Source organism: Leptodactylus fuscus, chromosome 7 (assembly GCF_031893055.1).
Source record: "Leptodactylus fuscus isolate aLepFus1 chromosome 7, aLepFus1.hap2, whole genome shotgun sequence".
Classification (NCBI taxonomy): Eukaryota; Metazoa; Chordata; class Amphibia; order Anura; family Leptodactylidae; genus Leptodactylus; species Leptodactylus fuscus.
In genome coordinates this window covers 98,163,395-98,183,972 of record NC_134271.1, presented here as the reverse complement: position 1 = coordinate 98,183,972, position 20,578 = coordinate 98,163,395, and the positions used below count along the sequence as shown (strand labels likewise).

Below are 20,578 nucleotides of genomic sequence, written 5' to 3'. Positions count from 1 at the left end.
ACTTGCTCACTTTCTATGTATTTTAACATATGTTATGATAAATACACAGCAAAAAACCCTGCAACTAAAAAATTGTTCCATGACAAAACAACCCCAATGAGATGCATGGAATTACATGGATTTCTGCAAGCCAAATTTGGATGAAAATAGCCATATCCAAATATACCCTTAAGCAGCCTATGGTTCATATGGTACATAGTGTTTACGGTTTCTAAGATGTTCACTTTTTTTTATGCCCCTCCAGAATTTACCGCAGTCTGTTATTGAGAATGTTGGAGGAAAGATATTTACTTTTGGATCATACAGATTAGGTGTTCATACAAAAGGTACGTACGTTTTTTATTTGAAGCTGGATTTCGGCATTGAGTCCTTCCCTTCTTAAGTAGAGAGTCTTTGGTGTAGGTTTTATATGTAAAATCATTCGTGTATAATCTTTGTTTGCAGGTGCCGATATTGACGCCTTGTGTGTGGCACCCAGACATGTCGACAGAAGCGACTTTTTTTCTTCTTTTTATGAGAAATTGAAGCTGCAAGACGAAGTGAAGGACCTTCGCGTAAGTGTTGCATAAAGTTTAACGGCTTGTGAAGACTTACTCTCTCACTAGATCTCCGCTACACACTGCAGCAAATATTGTGCATGGGTCCCATTCTAATTGATGAGACCTGTTCGCAGTACTCATGGGTGAAAAGTGAATGGTTTCCTCAGTAACTGTCAAGCTTAGTGAATAGTTGCATTGTGCCAGACCTGCTATTAGGTGAGGTGGAAGAGTCTACAGCTGCCGAGCCTGGAGGTTCTGGCCTGGTGTTAACCCAGAGGTCACAAGATCAGAACCAGCCCCACTCAGCCTTTTCCAATCTCAGTTTTCACCCCTGGCTAACTGTGTTATTGGAGTTGGCTTTACTATAGTCAGCCATCCTCATAGCACATGTAAACTACCTGTGTATACTTGAGAGAAGGCGGAGCGACCCAGGGGCTGTTTCCAATCATGTGACCCTGGGATGAACCTAAATCGGAACCCTCAGTTCAGACATCAAGAAAACCCCTGGGTTATGTAAGTAGAATTATGTTCCCCAGACAACTCCTTCTTGGCTACGTCCCCACGTAGCAGGCCACAGAAAAAAGCACTGCAGAAAAAATGGTGGCCACAACGCATCATGGTCTTTCCTGCAACCTTTTTCACAGAAAGTGGGCAACACTGTGGCTCCGTGGTTAGCACTAGAGATGAGCGAGTAGTATTCGATCGAGTAGGTATTGATGGAATACTACGGTATTCAAAATACTCGTACTCGGTCGAATACCACGTGGTAAAAACCTTTTACGTTTACTGTGTGGTATTCGACCGAGTACGAGTATTTTGAATACCGTAGTATTCGATCAAATACCTACTCGATCGAATACTACTCGCTCATCTCGAGTTTGCACTGCAGCCTTGCCCTGCAGCCTTGGAGTCCTAGGTTCAAATCCTGCCAGAGACAACATCTGCAAGGAGTTTGTATGTTCTCCCCGTGTTTGTGTGGATTTCCTTCCATACTCCAAAGACCTACTGATGGGGAAAAAAAAATTACATTGTGAGCTCTATATGGGGCCCACAATCTACATAAAAAAAAGAAAGTCCACAGAAGTTTCCTCTGTAGACTTTCTATTTCAAGTATGCTTATAGGGAAACCGACTCCGTTTTCGTAGGTATAATTGACATGCTGCTATTTTCAAAACTGCAATGGTTTTCCAAATCAGTGTGTTCGCTATGTATATTTTTCCGTAAAGTGGGAATGGGATATGCTACAAAACCTTTCTCTTTGCTGTGACTGTAAAACACCACTTTTTTTTTTTTTTTTTTTCTCTGGCGTTTTTTGTGGACAAATTTCGACATTTACTCCACTTTGGCCCCGGCCTAAAACAGGACTTTTCACCAGCAAGTCCAACTCTTTACATCAATTAATAGCTGCTGCTCCAGCACAGTTGCAATTTTTTTCCTCTAGTTTCCACAGTTAATGAACACAGTGCTGTTATTTTTGGTGCCTGATATGTTTAGTCTCTGTACTGTCAGGAGGGCAGTGTCAGGCCGCAGACAAGGGTTGTGATCCTAAGCTCTGACACTGGCTGCCTCTAATTGAATTGCACCCCTTGCCTGAGACTTCCTTTCTGACTTTATAGAGCTTAAAGGGGTTGTCCAGAATTACTGGAAATCCCTAAACTAATCTAAACCCCCTCCTAATTTCTAAATAACATTATTAATCAAAAATGACCGCCCCAGGGACATTTTCTGATTATCTAATGACGATCCTGAGTAAATAGGGACAGGTGGGATAGGTAGAGGGACGGGGAGGGGTGTATGAAAGGAGTTAGTGAAGAAGTTACACAGCAGGAAGTATAAACATGTAAACAAAAGCAAGAGACACCTAGAAATCACTCAAAATATGGATAAAGGTATATGGGTGCATTTATTAACCTATTAATAGCAGTAATTGACATTAAAAAAAAACAACGTTTTGCCAGTATTACCCTTTTAAATAGCACATCAGACACCAAAACTAACTGCTTGTTGCTTGGGACTGGTGGAAGGTAAAGAAAAACTGTGCTGGAATCTGTGAAGCAGCGTAGCCTATTAGCAGATGCTAAGAACAAGGGGAGTTTGTGAAAGGTCCCTTTTAAATTTTGAGTGAAGACATAGAATATGGTGGCATCATGTAAATCAAAAATGTTGTATTTATTTGTTACTGCTGGGAAATGTGACAGACTAGTTTATGTATTATGGTTCAAAAACATTTTAGGACATCATTTCTACTATATTGTGGTCACTATTAACTTTACTGGAAACCTTTGACTTATTAGAAATGTTGATCCATCTATTTTACAGGCTGTGGAAGAAGCTTTTGTACCTGTGATCAAGCTTTGCTTTGATGGTATAGAGGTAAATATTTGAACTGACTTTTATAGGAGTGTAATTTCAATGAAAAAAAAATGTAATTTTGATTTGAGGTTGTCAGATTTATGTAATGAACTGCATGCACACCCAAATTAATGGTGATTTCTAAGATTTAGCTATTGATGACGTGTCCTTAGGATAGGTCAACAATATCAGATCAATTGAGATTCCATCACAACTGCCAGAACAAGTGTAAAGCCAGGAGCAGGGTTCCTGCAGCTCAGATGTAATTGAGGCCGCAGTAACCCTTCATGGTCACTATTTCAGCCTATCAGTGGGGGTGACAGATGTTGGACCTCCACCAAATTGTTACTGATTACCCCTGACATAAGGATAGGTCATCAGTGTCAAAACCTCTTTACTTATCATTCGTCCTAAAAATGGCTTTTATTTTATACTGAGCTTATACTGAGTACGAGAGGTTAATCAATACGAAATACGAGTAGTTTGTTTTGTATTGCTACTGCTCAAGCTCAGTCTACTTTATTCAACCATAATCTTTCTTCTTTTTTTTTTTTTTTTTTTTTTGTCAGCTTGTCTGTATGGTTACAGACATATTTACCTTGTTCCTGTTTGCTATTCATTACTTTACATCTGTTTTATTTTCAGATTGATATTTTATTTGCAAGACTTGCACTTCAGACAATTCCTGAGGACTTGGACCTACGAGATGATAGCCTGCTGAAGAATTTAGACATAAGATGTATACGGAGTCTTAATGGTAAATGCTCAGTTTAAGTGTTTTATTATTTGACCAAGCATGCTTCAATTTATTGATACATGCTCAAAACATCCTATTCTAATGTACCTGAAGGTGCAGCTACTGAAACAAATCTTCCTTACCTCAAGAGTACATACAGTCAATTTTGCAAGTGAATAAATTAATTTACTCGGAATTCCCATAATTCCAGCGACTTTCTTTCTTTGTAGACCTTTTAAATGTATGCTTTTTTTTTGTGTGTATTCCTCTAGTTCTCCATAAACATTTCCCAATAACTGCATAGTTTTAGTGCATTTCCTCCAATCCCCAGTACCCTTTTCCTTTCTATACAAGTTGTCACCAGCCTCTGACTATTCTGTACACTGTCTTTGTAGTCTGAGACATTCCCCATGCTTTGCCTGGACTATAAGTGTATGTGAGAGTCTTGTAGTACCTACAAGTAATCTGGAGACCCTTACCTTAATTACTAAAGTGCAGGGTTTGACTAGGAATCGGGAACCGCACCCATATGAGGCTGAGTTTACACTGAGTATTTTGGTCAGGATTTTGAGCCCATATCCCCCTCAAAATCCTGACCAAAAAGACGGCTCCCATTGATTTCAATGGGAGCCGGTCGTTTCTTTTTTCCAGGAGTCGTTTGTTCCGGCTCCCGGTAAAAAGAATGGACATGCTCATTCTTCAGGCGGATTGTGCCTTGTGAATCTACCCCGAAGACTCTCTCGACTAGGCCAATTCATTTGGTCCTAATCCAGATCGCAGTACTGCATCGGCCTCCACGGCAAATTCCGATCCAAAATACTCTGAACTCAGCCTAACACTGCCCTCTTCATTTAGTTTGACAACAAATTGGATAAGGTTCCTTTTCCCTCGTCTCATTAATTTTATGGTTTCTTTCCCAGGTTGTAGAGTAACTGATGAAATCCTCCATTTAGTACCGAACATTGATAACTTCAGGTTAACTTTGAGAGCAATCAAACTATGGGCCAAGCGTAAGTTACTCAGAGAAATGTTTTGTCACTGACAACTTCTCAAATCTATGCTAACGCCCTCCTGCTTTCCCTTCTGTAGGTCATAACATATATTCCAACATACTAGGATTTCTTGGTGGCGTCTCCTGGGCTATGTTAGTAGCGAGAACATGCCAGTTGTACCCAAATGCAATAGCATCCACACTTGTCCATAAGTTTTTCTTGGTATTTTCCAAATGGTGAGTTTACAAAATTGCTGATGTGTTTAGGTCATTTTGTTTGCACTGCATTTTGAACATCAGTTTGCCACGTTTGAGGAAATACCCCCCAACAAATATTTCCAATGTATGGACCTGCATACCATGGAGCTATATACATCACCGAAATGTCACTACTGTGGTGAAAATATTGAATGTTGACATTCATTGATTGATTCTGTTTTTAGTGACCCTATGGTAATGTATTGCATGGAAGATTCTCCATAATGCTAACTATTTGGTTGTGTATGTCATGTTCACTGTAGTCTTTCTTTGCATGTATATTACCGTAATGTGTTGTAATCTATTTTTGCTATGCAGGGAATGGCCGAATCCAGTTTTGCTGAAGCAGCCAGAAGAGTGTAACCTTAATTTACCTGTGTGGGATCCCAGGGTCGGTATATTGTACTTGGATATTAAAGAAATTGTTAACAAATGGATAATTGTTTTGAAACTGATCTAAGAGTTTAACATTCTGCCATATGTAGGATGGTATATTACAGTCGCAGGTTTGATTTTTTGGCCAATAAGATAAAAAAATATATGCTGCTTGACAAATTTTGGGATAGATCAGAGAAAATAGAAGATTCATAGGCACCAGTCCACTGTATTTGTGAGGAAATACTTACTCTAGCCTCTGCCTCTTGTTACCAGTGTCCATGCACATACCTCTCCAATACAGCCCCTTGCATAAAAAATAGCCATGTTCAAATACAGCACTATATATTTAGATCCACTGATGTAGCAGCGTTTATCTTTCTGCACTATATCTTATCACAGAAGACAAATAGTCATTGAAAGAATCGAGTTAAGCTGTTACATCTGTATATGTAATGTCAGTTGCATGGTGATTACATAAGCTATATTAAAATTGGTCAAAGCAAATAAATGCAATGTTACTGTTTGTCATTAGTTTAAAAAAAACAAACAAACAAAAAACCCAGCCACACAGGCTTTGTACCAAATCAAGCTAGGTCGTCCCATTGTGTATAATACAGTATTTGTATTTTTAAGGCCAATCCTTATGATGGGAAGTAACGCCAAATGGCTGATCTTTTCGGGAATTTGGCTATTGAGATTTTCCCCATTCCATATCAGATATGTATGGAACATCGATAGGCCATAGAAATAAATTGTGAACAACTACTGGAATGAAATTGGCTAACGGGTCACATAGCTAGGTGGCCAGGAGTGCTGCTGATGGGAGATGGATGCAACACTAAATTAGTACTTCTGGCCCCGTCATTCTCAGTATTTGTGTGCATCTGAGAGGTTGGGCTTACCCATCATAAATTCATAGCATATAGTAAGATAATCCTTTAATAGTCCCACAGTGGGGAAATATCCACATAGTAATGATATACCTTTGCTTTATGCAATTTTAGGTACCCAACAATTGACTACTTTGCCATAAATGTGGAGACTCCCTGCCAAAGTAGTTCTCAGATTCTAAAATGCCAACGTTTTTGTTTTTTTCTTCTATGAAGGTGAATCCCAGTGATAGATACCACCTCATGCCCATCATCACACCAGCCTACCCACAGCAGAATTCTACCTACAATGTGTCTGTTTCCACAAGAATGGTTATGGTTGAAGAATTCAAGCAAGGTACATTCAAAATCTGTATGAGTTCCTTATGATTCTTATTCTTCCCATTGACTGCACTGCAGCTATTTGATTTTTCTGTTTCATATTTACAGTTTAAAACCAATGATTTGTAATTAAAGATAAGTTGTTTTTTTTGTTTTTTTTTATCTCCAATATTTTCTCCCAGGATTGGCCATCACAGATGAGATCTTGCTGGGTAAAGCAGATTGGTCCAAACTTTTTGAAGCTCCAAACTTCTTTCAGAAATACAAGTATGTATATTATAACCTGTCTGCACTGTTTCGTGGGGGAGGAATTAAAAATAAAACAAAAATCATTTCTTTAATGAGGTATGTGTGGAGTATGATTCTTTTCGGTTACATTGTATGCTAAAAACACATGTACTAAAGTCCCTGCTTATTTCCAGGTAGCCTTGACATGCCAACAGTCAAAGTGCAAAGCCTTAATAGTAACGGATTACATTATGACATTGGGTTCTGTTTTTTGCATTGAAACATAGCGGTATATAGCTTTTGAAAGAAGGAGTTCAGTTTTGGAGTATCTTTACTGTAGTTGAATTTACTTCAAGATCCATGTCTGAAATCTGAGACCATAACACAGACAAAAATTCACCCAGTGAATGTAAACAGTTACAAAAAACCCTATTCACAGTCATTGAATATTGTCTTAGCAGTAGTAACTGTGGTACGAGTCCCCTTGACTTACCAAACAACTGCTTTGGTACTTGCTGCCTTTTTTTTATTTTTCTTGTATGTGGAAGAAGCGAAGTTGCAATGATGCACATACAAAATGCCACTTCAATTGTCTTCTCATGTGGTAGGGTTTCTGTTAAAAAAAAGGCCTTTCCAAAATTCAAGATTGGTGGCCTATCCTTGGAATGGGTTTTCGAGTCCTCTATGTGGACAATGTGCCCTGCCACTCTCAAATCTTTGTGACGGATGGAGATAGCGGAGTACAATCTCTGCTATATTTGTCTCAAGCCTCCATTCAAAATGGGACCACATGTTCTCATGATGGGTGCGGGTCCCAGTGATGTGAACCCGCCAGCTATTGTAAACAATCACCTGTTTTGTAAAGAAGTGATAAGATCTCATACTGGGAACACTCCTTTAGGCTAAGACCCCATGTATTGGGCCGCAGCGAAAAAGCGTTGTGCAAAAAAAAAAGCGGTGGAAACGAAAGTGCTGTAGTTTTTCCCACAGTACTTTCTGCTTCAATTAAAACTATACACAAACGCCAATGTTTCTGTAGGACTAATTGACTTGATGCGATTTACATAAACTCAACAGTTTTTGAAATCACAGCATTTCTGCTACAGATTTTTTTTTATTTTATTTGCAATGTGTGGATGGGATTAGCCCGAATCCCAGCCACTTTTCAGGAACTGTAAAATACCGCCTCAAAATTGGAGCCTGGTCTTAGGCTGAATATCCAAGTTGCGGAAAGTTTGTTCATTGCAGGAAATTCTTATAATTCTGCTTTATAATCTTCTAGCTTTGGCTCAAAAATAGCAGTAAAATCTGCAACAAAGCAATGCGAGGCCTCAGCCTTAAAGATTGCTACCACCAGAATGGCTTCAAAAGCCATTCATAGCATAGTGAACATAATTATGTCAAAGCACAATCTGGCTGCTGAGTAAAACAACTTTTAATCTGTATGCGAATGAACTGTTTTGTACCATTGGGGTGGCTGATCTGCTGGAGCAACAGTTTTTGTCTTTGATCCATTCATTTTGAGATCTGTCATTCTTTGTTGGGGGTCAGCACTAGGCGGTGGACCATAGGTGCATCAAACAGCTCATATGCACATGGATTAAAAATGGATTTTCTCACCAGCAACATTGTACCAAAAAGGTGTGTTTAAAATTAGGGGGGAAAAAAATCCAGTGACGCTTATTAAAAGGAATGCCCCAATTCTACAACAGCTTATAAGTGGTTTTCAGTAGTGGTCATGTGGCTGGGACTGGTACTGCAAAACAGCCTTTCAAGTGATATGAACCATTTTGACAGTGAAGGCTCCATGATAACCTCACACAGCTGAATGGATATAAATGGTTTCTGTCAAAATCTGCAGACAAAAGTCTATGCCACAACCACACCTCTGCTGGTGGTAGCAATTACCAGTGTCATTGATGCTTTTACCTCATTTTAGGCATTAGTATTATATCCCAAGAAAACCATGCTATTTGCATATGTATTGTTATTGTAGTGACCTCCTTTTGTAGCCTGAGTATAATGTAGTCACAAGCTATAGATTCATTTATAGAACATCACACTTGCACAATATTAAACTACTATAAACCAGTGACATTTTATTGCTAGTGTGCTGTGCATAAAGTCAGATATAATACATTTCCCTATGCTAAATGGTTTTATAAAACTATTAATGACTTTGGTTTTTGTAATGAGGAGATAAATGAAAATGTGAATATTCGTGTCAATATGCAGATAGTCACTGACACTGGTTTGACAGGACAATGGGGTGTAGTCACTACTATATTTCTCTTAATTTTATTATGTTACTAAAGTAGCACTCCCAGAAAGAAAACGTTTTATCTGACCTATCAGAAAGGTACGTGATGTTAATTGGAGTGAAGTTCATCCTCTTATTCGTGGCTATATTTGAATTATCCCTTCTGGTCCTTAGCTGTGGTCATGTGACCATCAATAAGACTTTACACAGAAAACGCTGTTTCATTTGAAGACAGAAAGTTTGTCTATTCATGTGAGAACCTTAATGTGACTCTTAACAATCAGCAGACAAACTGGATGCGCTAAACATCTCTAGTCATGATGTAGCTAAGGACTAAAGGAGTGTGGATAACTCTCAAATGCTGTCAAAGGTCAGCAGATTTACCCATCACTACAATTTTGTCATATATCTTTCTAAAGCTCTGCTCACACCTTCTCCTGATTGCAGCTCAGGGATACCGGTCCCCATTCAGCTTTATAATGGAGTCCGCAGGTAACTGCTTTTTTTTTTTTTTTTCTTAAACTGATTAGGTTTCTGTTTGTGGGGTCCCCAAGCAGACCCCACAAACGGTAAACCTGAACGCAGGTGTGAACCTAACGTAAAAGAGGAAAAGAGACCTTTCTGTGGCAGTGTTTATTCCAGTGCATTTACAATATCTGCTGAAAAAAATGGCTGGCTTTTATGTAGACTGTTTTAACTAGTATCCAAGAGTTAAATTGCTGCTTTAACACTGACTATACAGTACGCCTTTTACATTGAATTGTATGGCCCCATTGGGATTTGAACAAGCTGAATTTACTCTCTTTTAAGTATGTAAAAAAACCTGATTTAAAAAAACAAAAAAAAGTGTGAACAAAAACGAAATAAATTCTTTTGCACATGTTGTCTGTTAACCAAACTCTGGCTCTGTCCAGGCTGTTATGTGAATAGCCTACAGTGGATATTATCAATAAGTTTATCCCCCATGTTCCCCTTGGATTTGGATTATGGATATATGGATTTAAGTTTGGAAGGTTATGTCCATGTTACAGAATTGTCTTGTCTGTTACTTTGGGTTTTTACTGTTTTTTTGTGGGCAGTTGTATATTAGTATACAATACTATACTTTTTCATCAGAAGTGCTTCGTAAAGACAATCCAGGACACAGTTTAAGGAGAATTGTTCAGTAGATCATAAATGATGACTTCATCCCTGGGTGGGTTCTTTAACGTACATGAAAGCATGAAAAAAAACATTTAGAAGAAAAGACACCCTTTTAACCTCTAGTATGCCGCAGATGCAGTTGATGGGAGATGCTTGATGCCTCCCCTTATGACACCATTAATAACAGTTCACCTATCCTTTTCCTCATGATCTGTCATATGGTTGTGGAAATTGTTTTCTATGACACTTTTTTTTTTTTTTTTTTTTTCATTTTTCTTTCTTTTTTTGTGCATGCCAGATTACATGTACTTGGTTTGGGTTGGTTTGTGTGCGTGAGCTTGTACTATCGATCCTTTTTTTTTTTTTTTTTTTTTTTTTTTCAATCTGTATGTTAATGGACAATAAATATTAAAAAAAGAAAAAAAAAATATATGAAAAGAAAAAAAAAAAAGAAAAAAATGAGAAAAAAAGGCGAATGTGTCCGTGTTTTAATTTAGTTTTATAATTAGTTTCTTTGGAGTGGCACAGTGTTCAGAGCAATTTGTAGTGTTGGCAAAGGCTTAAGACATTGCATATCTTGTTTTTTGAGATTTGATTTAAGGGAGTTTTCCAATTTCACAATTCAGGGTCAGTCCGTTTAGATAGGCAATCAATCTCAGATCAATAGGGGTCCGACATCTCACACCCTTGCCAGTCAGCTGTGTAATGGGGACTGTGAAGCTTGGGCAAGTTCTGCAGTGTCTTTCTTTGTAAACACGCATCTTACTAACTACACCTCTTTGATTTTGCAGCTTAGCCTCATTCACTTGAATGGGATGTAGCTACAATATCCTAAATTACCTCTTAAGGGTTGGAAGTAGACTGACCCTTGTAAACTAAAGAGGTGTCTGCACCAAGCCTCCCCCAACACCCATGTAATCCATTCATGGCTTATTCTAAGGAGACGTCCTCACTATTATGAAACCAGAGTGCCTGTGTAAAAGGAAGCTTAGCTCTCAGTGCATGTGAACATTACCTAGTAATACATTTGTGTCCCTATTCTCGAGTGGATCCATCAAACTGGACTTTCAGAGAGTCTTTAGAGTGACACACAATTGAGTGTAATTGAGATTGCAGAAATATTCTGGTGGGAAAGTTATGATTCTTCTGCATAAGTGTATGGGTTTGTCCTATTCCTTCTGCTCTTAGAAACGCATTTTATGGTCTTCACTTTATGATCATGTATATAGAGATGCCTGTCCACTGAACAATTCAGCATAGAAAGAACAGTACTTTGTCAGCTGTTAGACTTCTACAAAACTAGTCAGTCTGCTGGGTTATTTAACATCTTACTCTCTAGTTTTTCTGTGAATCCTGAGAATGACTTTACTTGAAGAGCCTTGCCTGCCATTGCAAACCCTGAAGCCAAATGGTATAGCTGGGATGATTAGTGCAATAATATACTATTTCACGCATACAAACCTTGTGAATTGTACGATTAGTCGTGACAAGATTCATGGATTAACTGCGGACAAGATGCCCTCCTATCTACAGCACCTTTCATGCCATAAGCATTACTGCATATTTACAGATATCAAGATCTAAAATATTTTTCTTTCACGGACATTGTATTTAGTATAGACATAAGCCTCGTGCCCTGTAAAGATTGTATATAAAGAATGATGTGACAGTGCTGTTAAGAAGTGGATGGAAGAGGAAATAAAATCACAAGAAAACCTACATTTGTTGAAGTTAAAGTTATGTAATCTTTAGTGATGGTCTCGATATTAGCTGTGTATATTAAGTGGCGTGAGTAAAAAACTACTTGTAATGCCTCCTTGTGTACTGATATGGTTGAGCGGAATAAAACTAATACAGAATTGTTGCTGTATGTTGTGAGCAACTTGTAACTAGTTTCCTCAGCAGGAATCTGTTGCAGCAGATGGACTTCTGTCCAGGTAAGAGTCTGCAGCTCCAGCTTCTGCCACATACATGTTTTAAGCTGCCCAAATATCACAAGCTGGCAGGCTTCTGTGTGCAGTGTTTAATTCTCCTTAGGGGGCGTTCAAACTTGCGCCCCTGTCCGTCCACCGTGTTTCTGTCCTATTTCCTGGAGAAACTGAATAGGGGATGGATTGCCAGCAGTCAGTTGTAAAACCCATTCATTTGATGAATTCAAAATCTATTCAAATTAATGGGTTTTAAAACTGACCGCCGGCTAGCCGTCCCCTATCCAGTTTTTCCAGGGATTAGGATGGAAACTCGACAGATGGACAGGAGTGCAAGTGTGAACGCCCTCTTAGTGGGTGGGGAAGGGTTAAAAGCAAGCATGAAATATCTTGTATACTCCTATAACTAAATACGGTGGAGTTGCCCATGTGAAATACCTGGTTTATTATGGGTAACATCAGTTTTGTTTTTTTAGTTTTCAGAAGTATGTTCCATTTAATTTGTTTAGAATTATTTGCTCTTAATAAATAGTCTGCTGAACCAACCTTGCTTATACTCCTTGCAATAAAATAGCATTGTCTTTATCTTCAAAGGCATTATATTATTCTTCTCGCAAGTGCACCTACTGAAAAACAGCATCTTGAATGGTAAGTGCCCTCTTAAATCCGAAAAGTGTAGTGTTGCTTGGTATGTGTGGTTTATTTTGCTTATACATCCACATATTGGTGGTTTCAAACTCAAGACAACAAGACTTTATCAATTAGTTTTCACATGCTTAAAGGGGGATCCCTTTATCATTTGTGGTAACGTGACCCCTGGGATCTCTAATAGAGATGAGCGAGTGCTATTTGAAACTCCTGTTTCGAATAGCACGCACCCATAGGAATGAATGGTTGCAGCCAGCACGCAGGGGGTTAAGCGGCCAGCCGCCGGCAAAGTCTGCGTGTCTGCCGCTTTCATTCATTCCTATGGGTACGTGCTATTTGAAACGGCCGTTTCGAATAGTACTTGCTCATCTCTAATCTCTAACCATTCTGAGTGTGTAAGGACTGTATTGAAGAGTTATTTAAGTCAGAAAGATCTACTAACTTGATCTTCATGCTGGAAGTGTGACTTCTAGCATTCTAGTTATCTTTCTTGGTAGGAATACCTACCTCCCATCGATCTACTGCCCTGTACCAATTACAGGTCAGGACAGTGTGTTGCTCGGAGGTAGGAACTCTTAGAATTATAGATAACTATACTGTTAGGAGTCTGGCTCCCAGCATGAAGTTTAAACCTGTAAATCTGGCTAACACACGGACCAAGTTTCACAGGTGAAACCACAGTCATGTGCAACTACCCTGAATGGAAAGCCATCAGGTGGTTTTTTCCGCTTTAAGTGAGTCCCAGCGTATACAGCTTCAAATAATGGCCTTTCTTTTGGTGCCCCTCACCAATATTTCTGTTGCTGAAAAGACCAATTATAATCTTATAAACCTTACGTAAATTTACTTTTATCAAGTCACAGCAGATGTGTGAGCAGATCTAGCTAGTCATGCAGTCCTCATATGAAATTGTCTTGTGAGGTGGGATTGGCATGTCACTCTGTCTGATGTCAGTCTGATAACCTACCTACCTGCCAGCCTAATAGGTTGTGATTTAGAGCAATTCCTGTATGTCTAGATGAAGTTGCTCCCTCCCGCCATACCCCTAAGACCAATATTGAGAGACCAATGTTATTGTTTGTATAGTAAAAAAAAAAATGTACAATTTTCCAATATGCTTTCTGTATCAATTGCTCAGTTTTCTAGATCTCTGCTTGCTGTCACTCACTCTGCTTACTCAGAATCACTCTGGTCATGTGATCTGCACCTGTGTCTACATTATATGACCATTCTGAGTAAACAGAATGAATGACAGCAAGCAGAGATCTAGAAGAATGTGAGGAATTGATAAAGTATATTGGACATTTTTACAACATTTTATTATACAAACTCTAACATTGGTCTGAGAAGCGGACAATTCCTTTAAACTTCTGTAGGCTATGAGAGAGGTTTACTGCTTGAGATGTCCAGCTTGTTACACAGTGAACAGCCATTGGATGTATATCACATAATGACTTGATATAGAACCTCTTCCTATGTCTGGATCAAATGTATTTCTAGGCTGAATTAGAGAACCTAATTAATCCTATAAACTTATATCAGTAGAGTTTATAAGCAAGTGTGGCACTTACTGGAGGAGTATAGCCTCTATAATGATACTGGGTACTAGTTGTACCGCATATGGCCTCGCCACATGCAGTTTTCAAAACCGGTCGTCTTTCAGAGCAACGAGCAAAACTATTCTTTGCCATTTGTATTCATTGCTGTTGTTCCATCTCTTACAGGGTGGGTTTAGTAGAATCAAAGATCCGTATCCTTGTTGGAAGTTTAGAGAAGAATGAATTTATCACACTGGCTCATGTGAACCCTCAGTCATTCCCAGCCCCTGGAGAGAACCCAGAAAAGTAAGCTGGATGTGCTTAGACCTGCAATATTGAATGGCAGCAGTGTCTGTGCATGGAGTTCTTGTCAGAGCTGCTGGAAATTACTACACATCTACATATGTTCTCTTATCACAGGGAAGAATTCCAGACCATGTGGGTTATTGGATTAGTGTTCAAAAAGATGGAAAACTCAGAAAATCTCAGTGTGGACCTCACTTATGATATCCAGTCCTTCACAGACACTGGTAAAACCCTGCTCTTGGTCAGAGAGATTTTTCATTTTTTTTTGTTTTTGTTTTTCTTTTAACTTTTGGATGTTTTGTGTAGTTTACAGGCAGGCAATAAACAGCAAAATGTTTGAAATGGACATGAAAATTGCAGCAATGCATGTAAAAAGGAAGCGACTGCATCAGCTCCTCCCGACACATGTATTGCCGAAAAAGAAAAAGGTAAGCTACCCTTGTGATAAGTCTGCCTTTTTATGTGCTCTCACCATTCACTCCTTTGTGGCTATAGCTGGTACTGCAGCTTAGCCCTTTTACATGAACAGGACTGAATTGCACTACTGAGCGCAGTGGCATCTATATTTATGGTGTGCATGCGTAAATAATAAACGTACTTTGGTTCTTAAGCAAGTGCCACAATCTTTATTCTGTTGACCACTTGGGACCCAACACTTAAGGCTCGCTCACATGACAGGATTCCACCACTGTGTGCTAGCCGTTGTATAACTGTTGAGCACACAGGTCCGAAGACTCTAATTGTTCTATTCACATGACTGTTATTTTAACAGTCTGTGCGAACGATCCAAGAAAAGCAGTTTTCACAGATCATCAATATGTTTATGAAAACTGATTCACCCTCATGTGTACAAGCGCCCAGCACTGTTATGTGAAGGAGGGCTTTGGCCGGACTTATACATAAATCTATGTGACTACTGCAGAAGTTATTAAACTGTGGAAGGGAATTAACAGTGTACAATAACATGCTGCTTCGTTTCCATAAATCCTATTTACTTCTATGAGAGTTGCTGAAACCACATAGCACAGCCACATATTTCTTACCATGACTAGCTGAGATGGAAGTACCCCTTTAAAAGTCCCATATTCTATTATTAGGCGCATTGTCCGGCCTATGTACTGGTGGTTTACCCTTGTTAGATCTATTACATCCTTTTAATAATTAATAACTTATTTTTGTTGCATATTTTGACTGACTGCACTTTTTTTCCCCGTGTAATCTAAATGATTGGTTTGACTGTGATTTTCACGCTCTATATACACTGGTATTTTAACTAGTCATGTCCTTATTCCACACAGTAAAGCTTTTTCTAGACCACTGTGTCTGTCCCATAGGATGACCCCAATGACTGCATGACCCCAACTGCCCCCAGTTCTGCTGATCCCAACATAATGATTTAGAACCAAGTCATTGTAAACTGATGTTGAACAAATCTCTTTATTCCCATTACTAGAGCAAGCATAGGTGGCCTTTTCTATCTGTTTTCAAAGTACAGCTGCTATAAAACAATAGCGTTGCTTCCAATTCCCTGAATATATTGTGTGGCAGCCATTTGGTGTGCAGCTTCTCTATGACTCTTTGGAGCACTGACAATCTATAAGCCACAAATAACCAGTAGCCTAAAGTCTGTGTGTTTTGTAGAGGGACTGCTGTAAAACAACTAGCTCACTGGATGACCAGATGGGCCACAGAGATTTTATTCCTACGGTCACTGCTCTGCTCTCTGATCTTCTTACACTGTATGTTAGGATTATGCTGGTCACTGATATACAAGGCCTTCTATCATTGAAAAGCTTATTGCAGAAGCATAACTTATTGCTGATAAGTGTATGATCACCAGAGGTCCCACTGTTAACAAGATAGTCCCTTTGAATGGAGTGACACATGCACAGTGTTAACTCTGTTCAAGGATAGACTGCTGTACTTCGCTATAGCTATCGGTCTCATAGAAGTTGAATGGAGTGGGTAGGTTAGTTGGACAACTTACAACCCGTTCGGTGGAGATTTGGTAAATTGTGATTCTGGAACGATAAAGTAACAAGCTGTGTAGCATGTTTATTTCATAAGGAAAGCTTAACCCTTTTGTAGGTTTGCAGAAAATTTACATTGCCTTTTTTTTTCTTTTTTGCAGCATTCAATGGAAGGTGTTAAGCTAGTCTCACTCAATGACAACAGCTTGGACTTATCAATGGACAGTGACAACAGTATGTCTGTGCCTTCTCCCACCAATGCTACAAAGAGTAGTCCACTGAATGCCTCAGGATTGTCTCAGGGGTAAGAGCAGCATATTTTTGTTCCTTTTTACATGTTCTAAATGTGCTTAAACAGATGAGATGATTGTCATAAAAATGTCTGTTTCTGTTTTCCTACTAGTAGAAACAGTCCAGCAGTACCAGTTCTCTCTTCAGCTGCTACCACAGCTGCTGCAGAAGTCATTGCGTCACCAAGCAATCCCTGCGATACATCTTGGGGTAGGCTTCAACTCCTTCATTGTCTTTTACAACCATGGCCCAGTACAGGTTTAACTCTTCTCCCCCCCCTCCCCTTTCTTTTTCTTTTTTTTATTTGCAGACACACTTCCTACAGGCAACCTCAACGATAGCATTCCCGCTGATACTGCCATGCAGCCAGCTATTTCTTCAACACCAAAGCCTGTGGTGTCGAGAGTTGTGACCGCTACCCGTTTGGTGAACCAAGTCTCAAAGCCTTTAACAAACATAGCTGCAAAATTGCCCAGTCCATCTTCTGTTTCTGGTGTAAAGCGGTCTTCCTCATCACCAAAAGAGGAAAGTCCCAAGAAAACCAAAATTGAAGAGGTACTTAAGCATATAATGTATGGGAGGAATGCTAATAAATCTAGCTCTCCCTATGGAGGAATTTTTGCTCCATAGGAATTGTGAAGCTTGCCAATGATAAGATGCTATCACCAGGCCCTATCCTAACTATGGGCCATAAAAAGCTAAACCCTACACAGCCCTTTTGAGTTGAGGATTTACTCGATGGTGGGAGGGGATATTTATAAGTATTCCGTGAAACATTTTAACCTACTGCTCATATATTGTGCTAGTAATTTTACACAACATCATTCATAATCATGTCTCAATAAAATAGCTTTGCTTTATCGATAAGGACAGCTTGAGGTGTACCATACCTGACAGTAATAGGAAGGTTCTTAGGAATAGGCAACATAATCCATGTTTTCTGGATCTTTTTTTTTTTTTTTTAATAGGATGAAGTTGATGCCTGTGCTACAAGTGAGGTGGAGGAATCGCAAAAAGTTGAAATGGAAGTTTTAAAGGTAAAACTTGAAGCTTCTACATTGATTCATAGTTGGTTGTAGATAATTTGTGGTGACTATATCTTAGAATTAAGGATTTTTCTAAAGAAAATTCCCCAGTATAATGTTGTTGGTGCCTGATGCTACCTCAGCTGTTTTTTTTTTTGTTTTTTTTATCAAAAGGTATTTTAGTGCTATTAATGGGTTAATAGTGCACCAATATACCATTTAGGGTGGGTTCACACCTGCACCCGGTCTCCGCTTTGTGGTTTTCTGTCTTCTGCCCGAGAAACTGGACATGAAACAGAAACCCGGCAGTCAGTGTCCGCACGTGAATGTCTTCTGGTCTCCGCGGCAAAACAGGTTTTTTTTTTAACCGGACACAAAGTCCTGCATGTCCGACTTTGTGTCCAGTTAAAAAAACTGTTTTGCCGCTGCGACCAGAAGATGCTCACAGGTAGACACTTTGCAAACCGTTTAAGTGAATGGGTTTGAAATCTCACTGCTGGTTTCCGTCTCCTGTCCAGTTTCTCGGGCAGAAGACGGAAACCTGCAAAGCGGAGACCGGGCGCAAGTGTGAACCCGCCCCCAGCAGTGTTTGAGTGATTTGAGTTACTCTGGGAAGTCCTGGCAACCTCTGCATTTGTTTACTTGCTTATTTTCCTGCTGTGTTGGCCTACAACTCTCACTTCCTCCCCCCCTTTCTCATTCACACCCCCTTCTAGTTTCCCTAGCTAGCCCATGGACTACTAGCCCTACCTAACTAACTCAGAAGTCCTCCTTCTGTGGGACTTCTTGCACATGCATGGGAGGTAGGATCTTTCTGCTCTTCACTTCTGCCAGCGATTGCGCAATAAACCAGGAATCACTGACTCTATTGCGCGGGCGTCGGCAGAAGAGAAGGAAGTGACTAGAGATGAGCGAGTACTGTTCAGATCAGCCGATCCGAACAGCACGCACGCATTGAAATGAATGGAAGCACCTGGTACTTCCGCTTTGACGCCGGCCGCTTAACCCCCCGCGTGCCGGCTACGTCCATTCATTTCAATGTGTGCATGCTGTTCGGATCGGCTGATCCGAACAGTACTCGCTCATCTCTAGAAGTGACGTTTCATTCCCAGAAAACTGAGGACAGGTAAGTATGATTAGGTAAGGGAGGATGGGTATTATTGGTGACTCTACTTTTCTGGAAAAGGGGAAATGGAACGTCTCTGGGATATCAGACAGTGTACCTGGGGTTGTCACATGCCCCAGGGATATGGGTAAACTTATACATTTTGTTTCTTTTTAAAGTAAGTAAATTAGAAGTTTGGCAGGGGGAGGAGGTTTAGTTTAGGGATAAATTTTTCTTTTATCCCAGACAACCCCTTTAATACTGAGCTGTCGCTGGTCTTGATGTGAGGCAGGCAATGTAATCAGCTAATTAGTGGAGGTGGACTCCACAAATCTACTATTGATGACCTTTGCTAAAGCGCCTGTTACTCTGCAGGAGCCTATAATCTGGTACATTGACACACTGATCATTGGGACTATATAACCCCAGGCTTTGGTTTTTTTTAGGAGCAAGATGGTGATGTGAAATCATCATCCCCTGTCCCTGGAGCTCTGCCATCTACTCAGGTACCATATGTTGTCTGTCATATCACACTGTAGAGGAGCTAGTGTAGTGTGTTGGCTTATTTTTCTATTCTTTTATTCTATCTAGTGTTCAAAAACACAAAACTGTCTCTCAAATTGTTTGTTCCACACTCCTGTCAATCATAGCCTCTTCTATCTTTGCTTCCTTTGGACAGACTGCTGGGTGCAGTCAGGTCAACACTATTTTTGCTTTAGACAAATGTTTAGTTAATAGTGAACATAAAGTGTTTATAGGGAGACCTAGCCATGAAAGGATAAAAATGCAATTTTAGGTATATTGATTGTGATAACGCAAAACCAAAGTTATTCTTTAGGCTGTAGTTAGTCTATATTCAGCATTGTGTAGTTTAAACATGAAATTAATCTACATAAAATTGGGTGAAGCTTGTATTATACTCCAGACTCAAACTCACTGTTGTACTGGTGGAGTCATGGTGTATATACATTACAGTACTTGTGTTGTACTGATCTAAGTTACGGTGTGTATAATACCCCAGTGCTGCATTCACTGTTTTTCAAGTTTCAGTATCCTCTGCTGCTTCAGTGTATGCACTTGTCATATACGTCATCTGTTCCTTTCGGAATAGAAATACTAATTTGGCAATTAAATCTGCATCATGATAGACTTTTTAACGAAGTCATGCATGATGTTAAGGATGCTGCCCTCTAGAGCAGGGGTCTCAAACTCAACTCAGCATGTGGGCCGCAGAGCAAGATCCCAGCCAGTCGGCGGCCGCACCGCGGCAAATTTAGCTCCACCCACTTTTATGTTGACTCCGCCCATTCATTTTTCATGTGCCCCCACACTGTATAATCCTCCTACAGTCACCCGTAAACTATATGTCCCCCCTCCATCTTTCCCCCAGTTACATATACACCCTTCATCTGCCCTCAGATTCATGTCCCCCCATCTCTGCCCCCAGATTCATGTCCCTCCATTTCTGCCCCAGTGTCATGCCGTTCTCCCCCCTCCCTTCGTCTGCCCCCAGTGTCATGAGCCCCTTCATTCCACCTCAATGTTTAAAGAGGACCTTCCACCATTTTGCCCACAGGCAGTTCTATATACTGCCGGAAAGCTGACAGTGCGCTGAGTTCAGCACACTGTCGGCTTTCCCGATGTGGGCCCAGTGTGAAGAGCTTACGGTCC

General features: G+C 39.9%; 1 protein-coding gene across 2 annotated transcripts in view; it reads left to right on the top strand.

The window, feature by feature from the left end:
* The window catches only part of PAPOLA (poly(A) polymerase alpha), a 35,242-nt gene that overhangs the window by 11,126 nt on the left and 3,538 nt on the right, over nt 1-20,578 (top strand). The window contains exons 4-21 of one of the 2 annotated variants that reach the window (XM_075282607.1): nt 245-326; nt 445-554; nt 2,859-2,912; nt 3,537-3,648; nt 4,548-4,637; nt 4,717-4,855; nt 5,195-5,267; nt 6,361-6,481; nt 6,648-6,732; nt 12,619-12,672; nt 14,397-14,516; nt 14,631-14,740; nt 14,823-14,944; nt 16,648-16,790; nt 16,893-16,987; nt 17,088-17,332; nt 17,746-17,814; nt 19,354-19,413. In XM_075282607.1, coding sequence (XP_075138708.1) covers nt 245-326; nt 445-554; nt 2,859-2,912; nt 3,537-3,648; nt 4,548-4,637; nt 4,717-4,855; nt 5,195-5,267; nt 6,361-6,481; nt 6,648-6,732; nt 12,619-12,672; nt 14,397-14,516; nt 14,631-14,740; nt 14,823-14,944; nt 16,648-16,790; nt 16,893-16,987; nt 17,088-17,332; nt 17,746-17,814; nt 19,354-19,413 — 1,884 coding nt within the window. Of the gene's footprint in view, nt 1-244; nt 327-444; nt 555-2,858; nt 2,913-3,536; nt 3,649-4,547; nt 4,638-4,716; nt 4,856-5,194; nt 5,268-6,360; nt 6,482-6,647; nt 6,733-12,618; nt 12,673-14,396; nt 14,517-14,630; nt 14,741-14,822; nt 14,945-16,647; nt 16,791-16,889; nt 16,988-17,087; nt 17,333-17,745; nt 17,815-19,353; nt 19,414-20,578 lie in introns of both variants that reach the window. The other variant, XM_075282606.1, reaches the window with a different exon arrangement.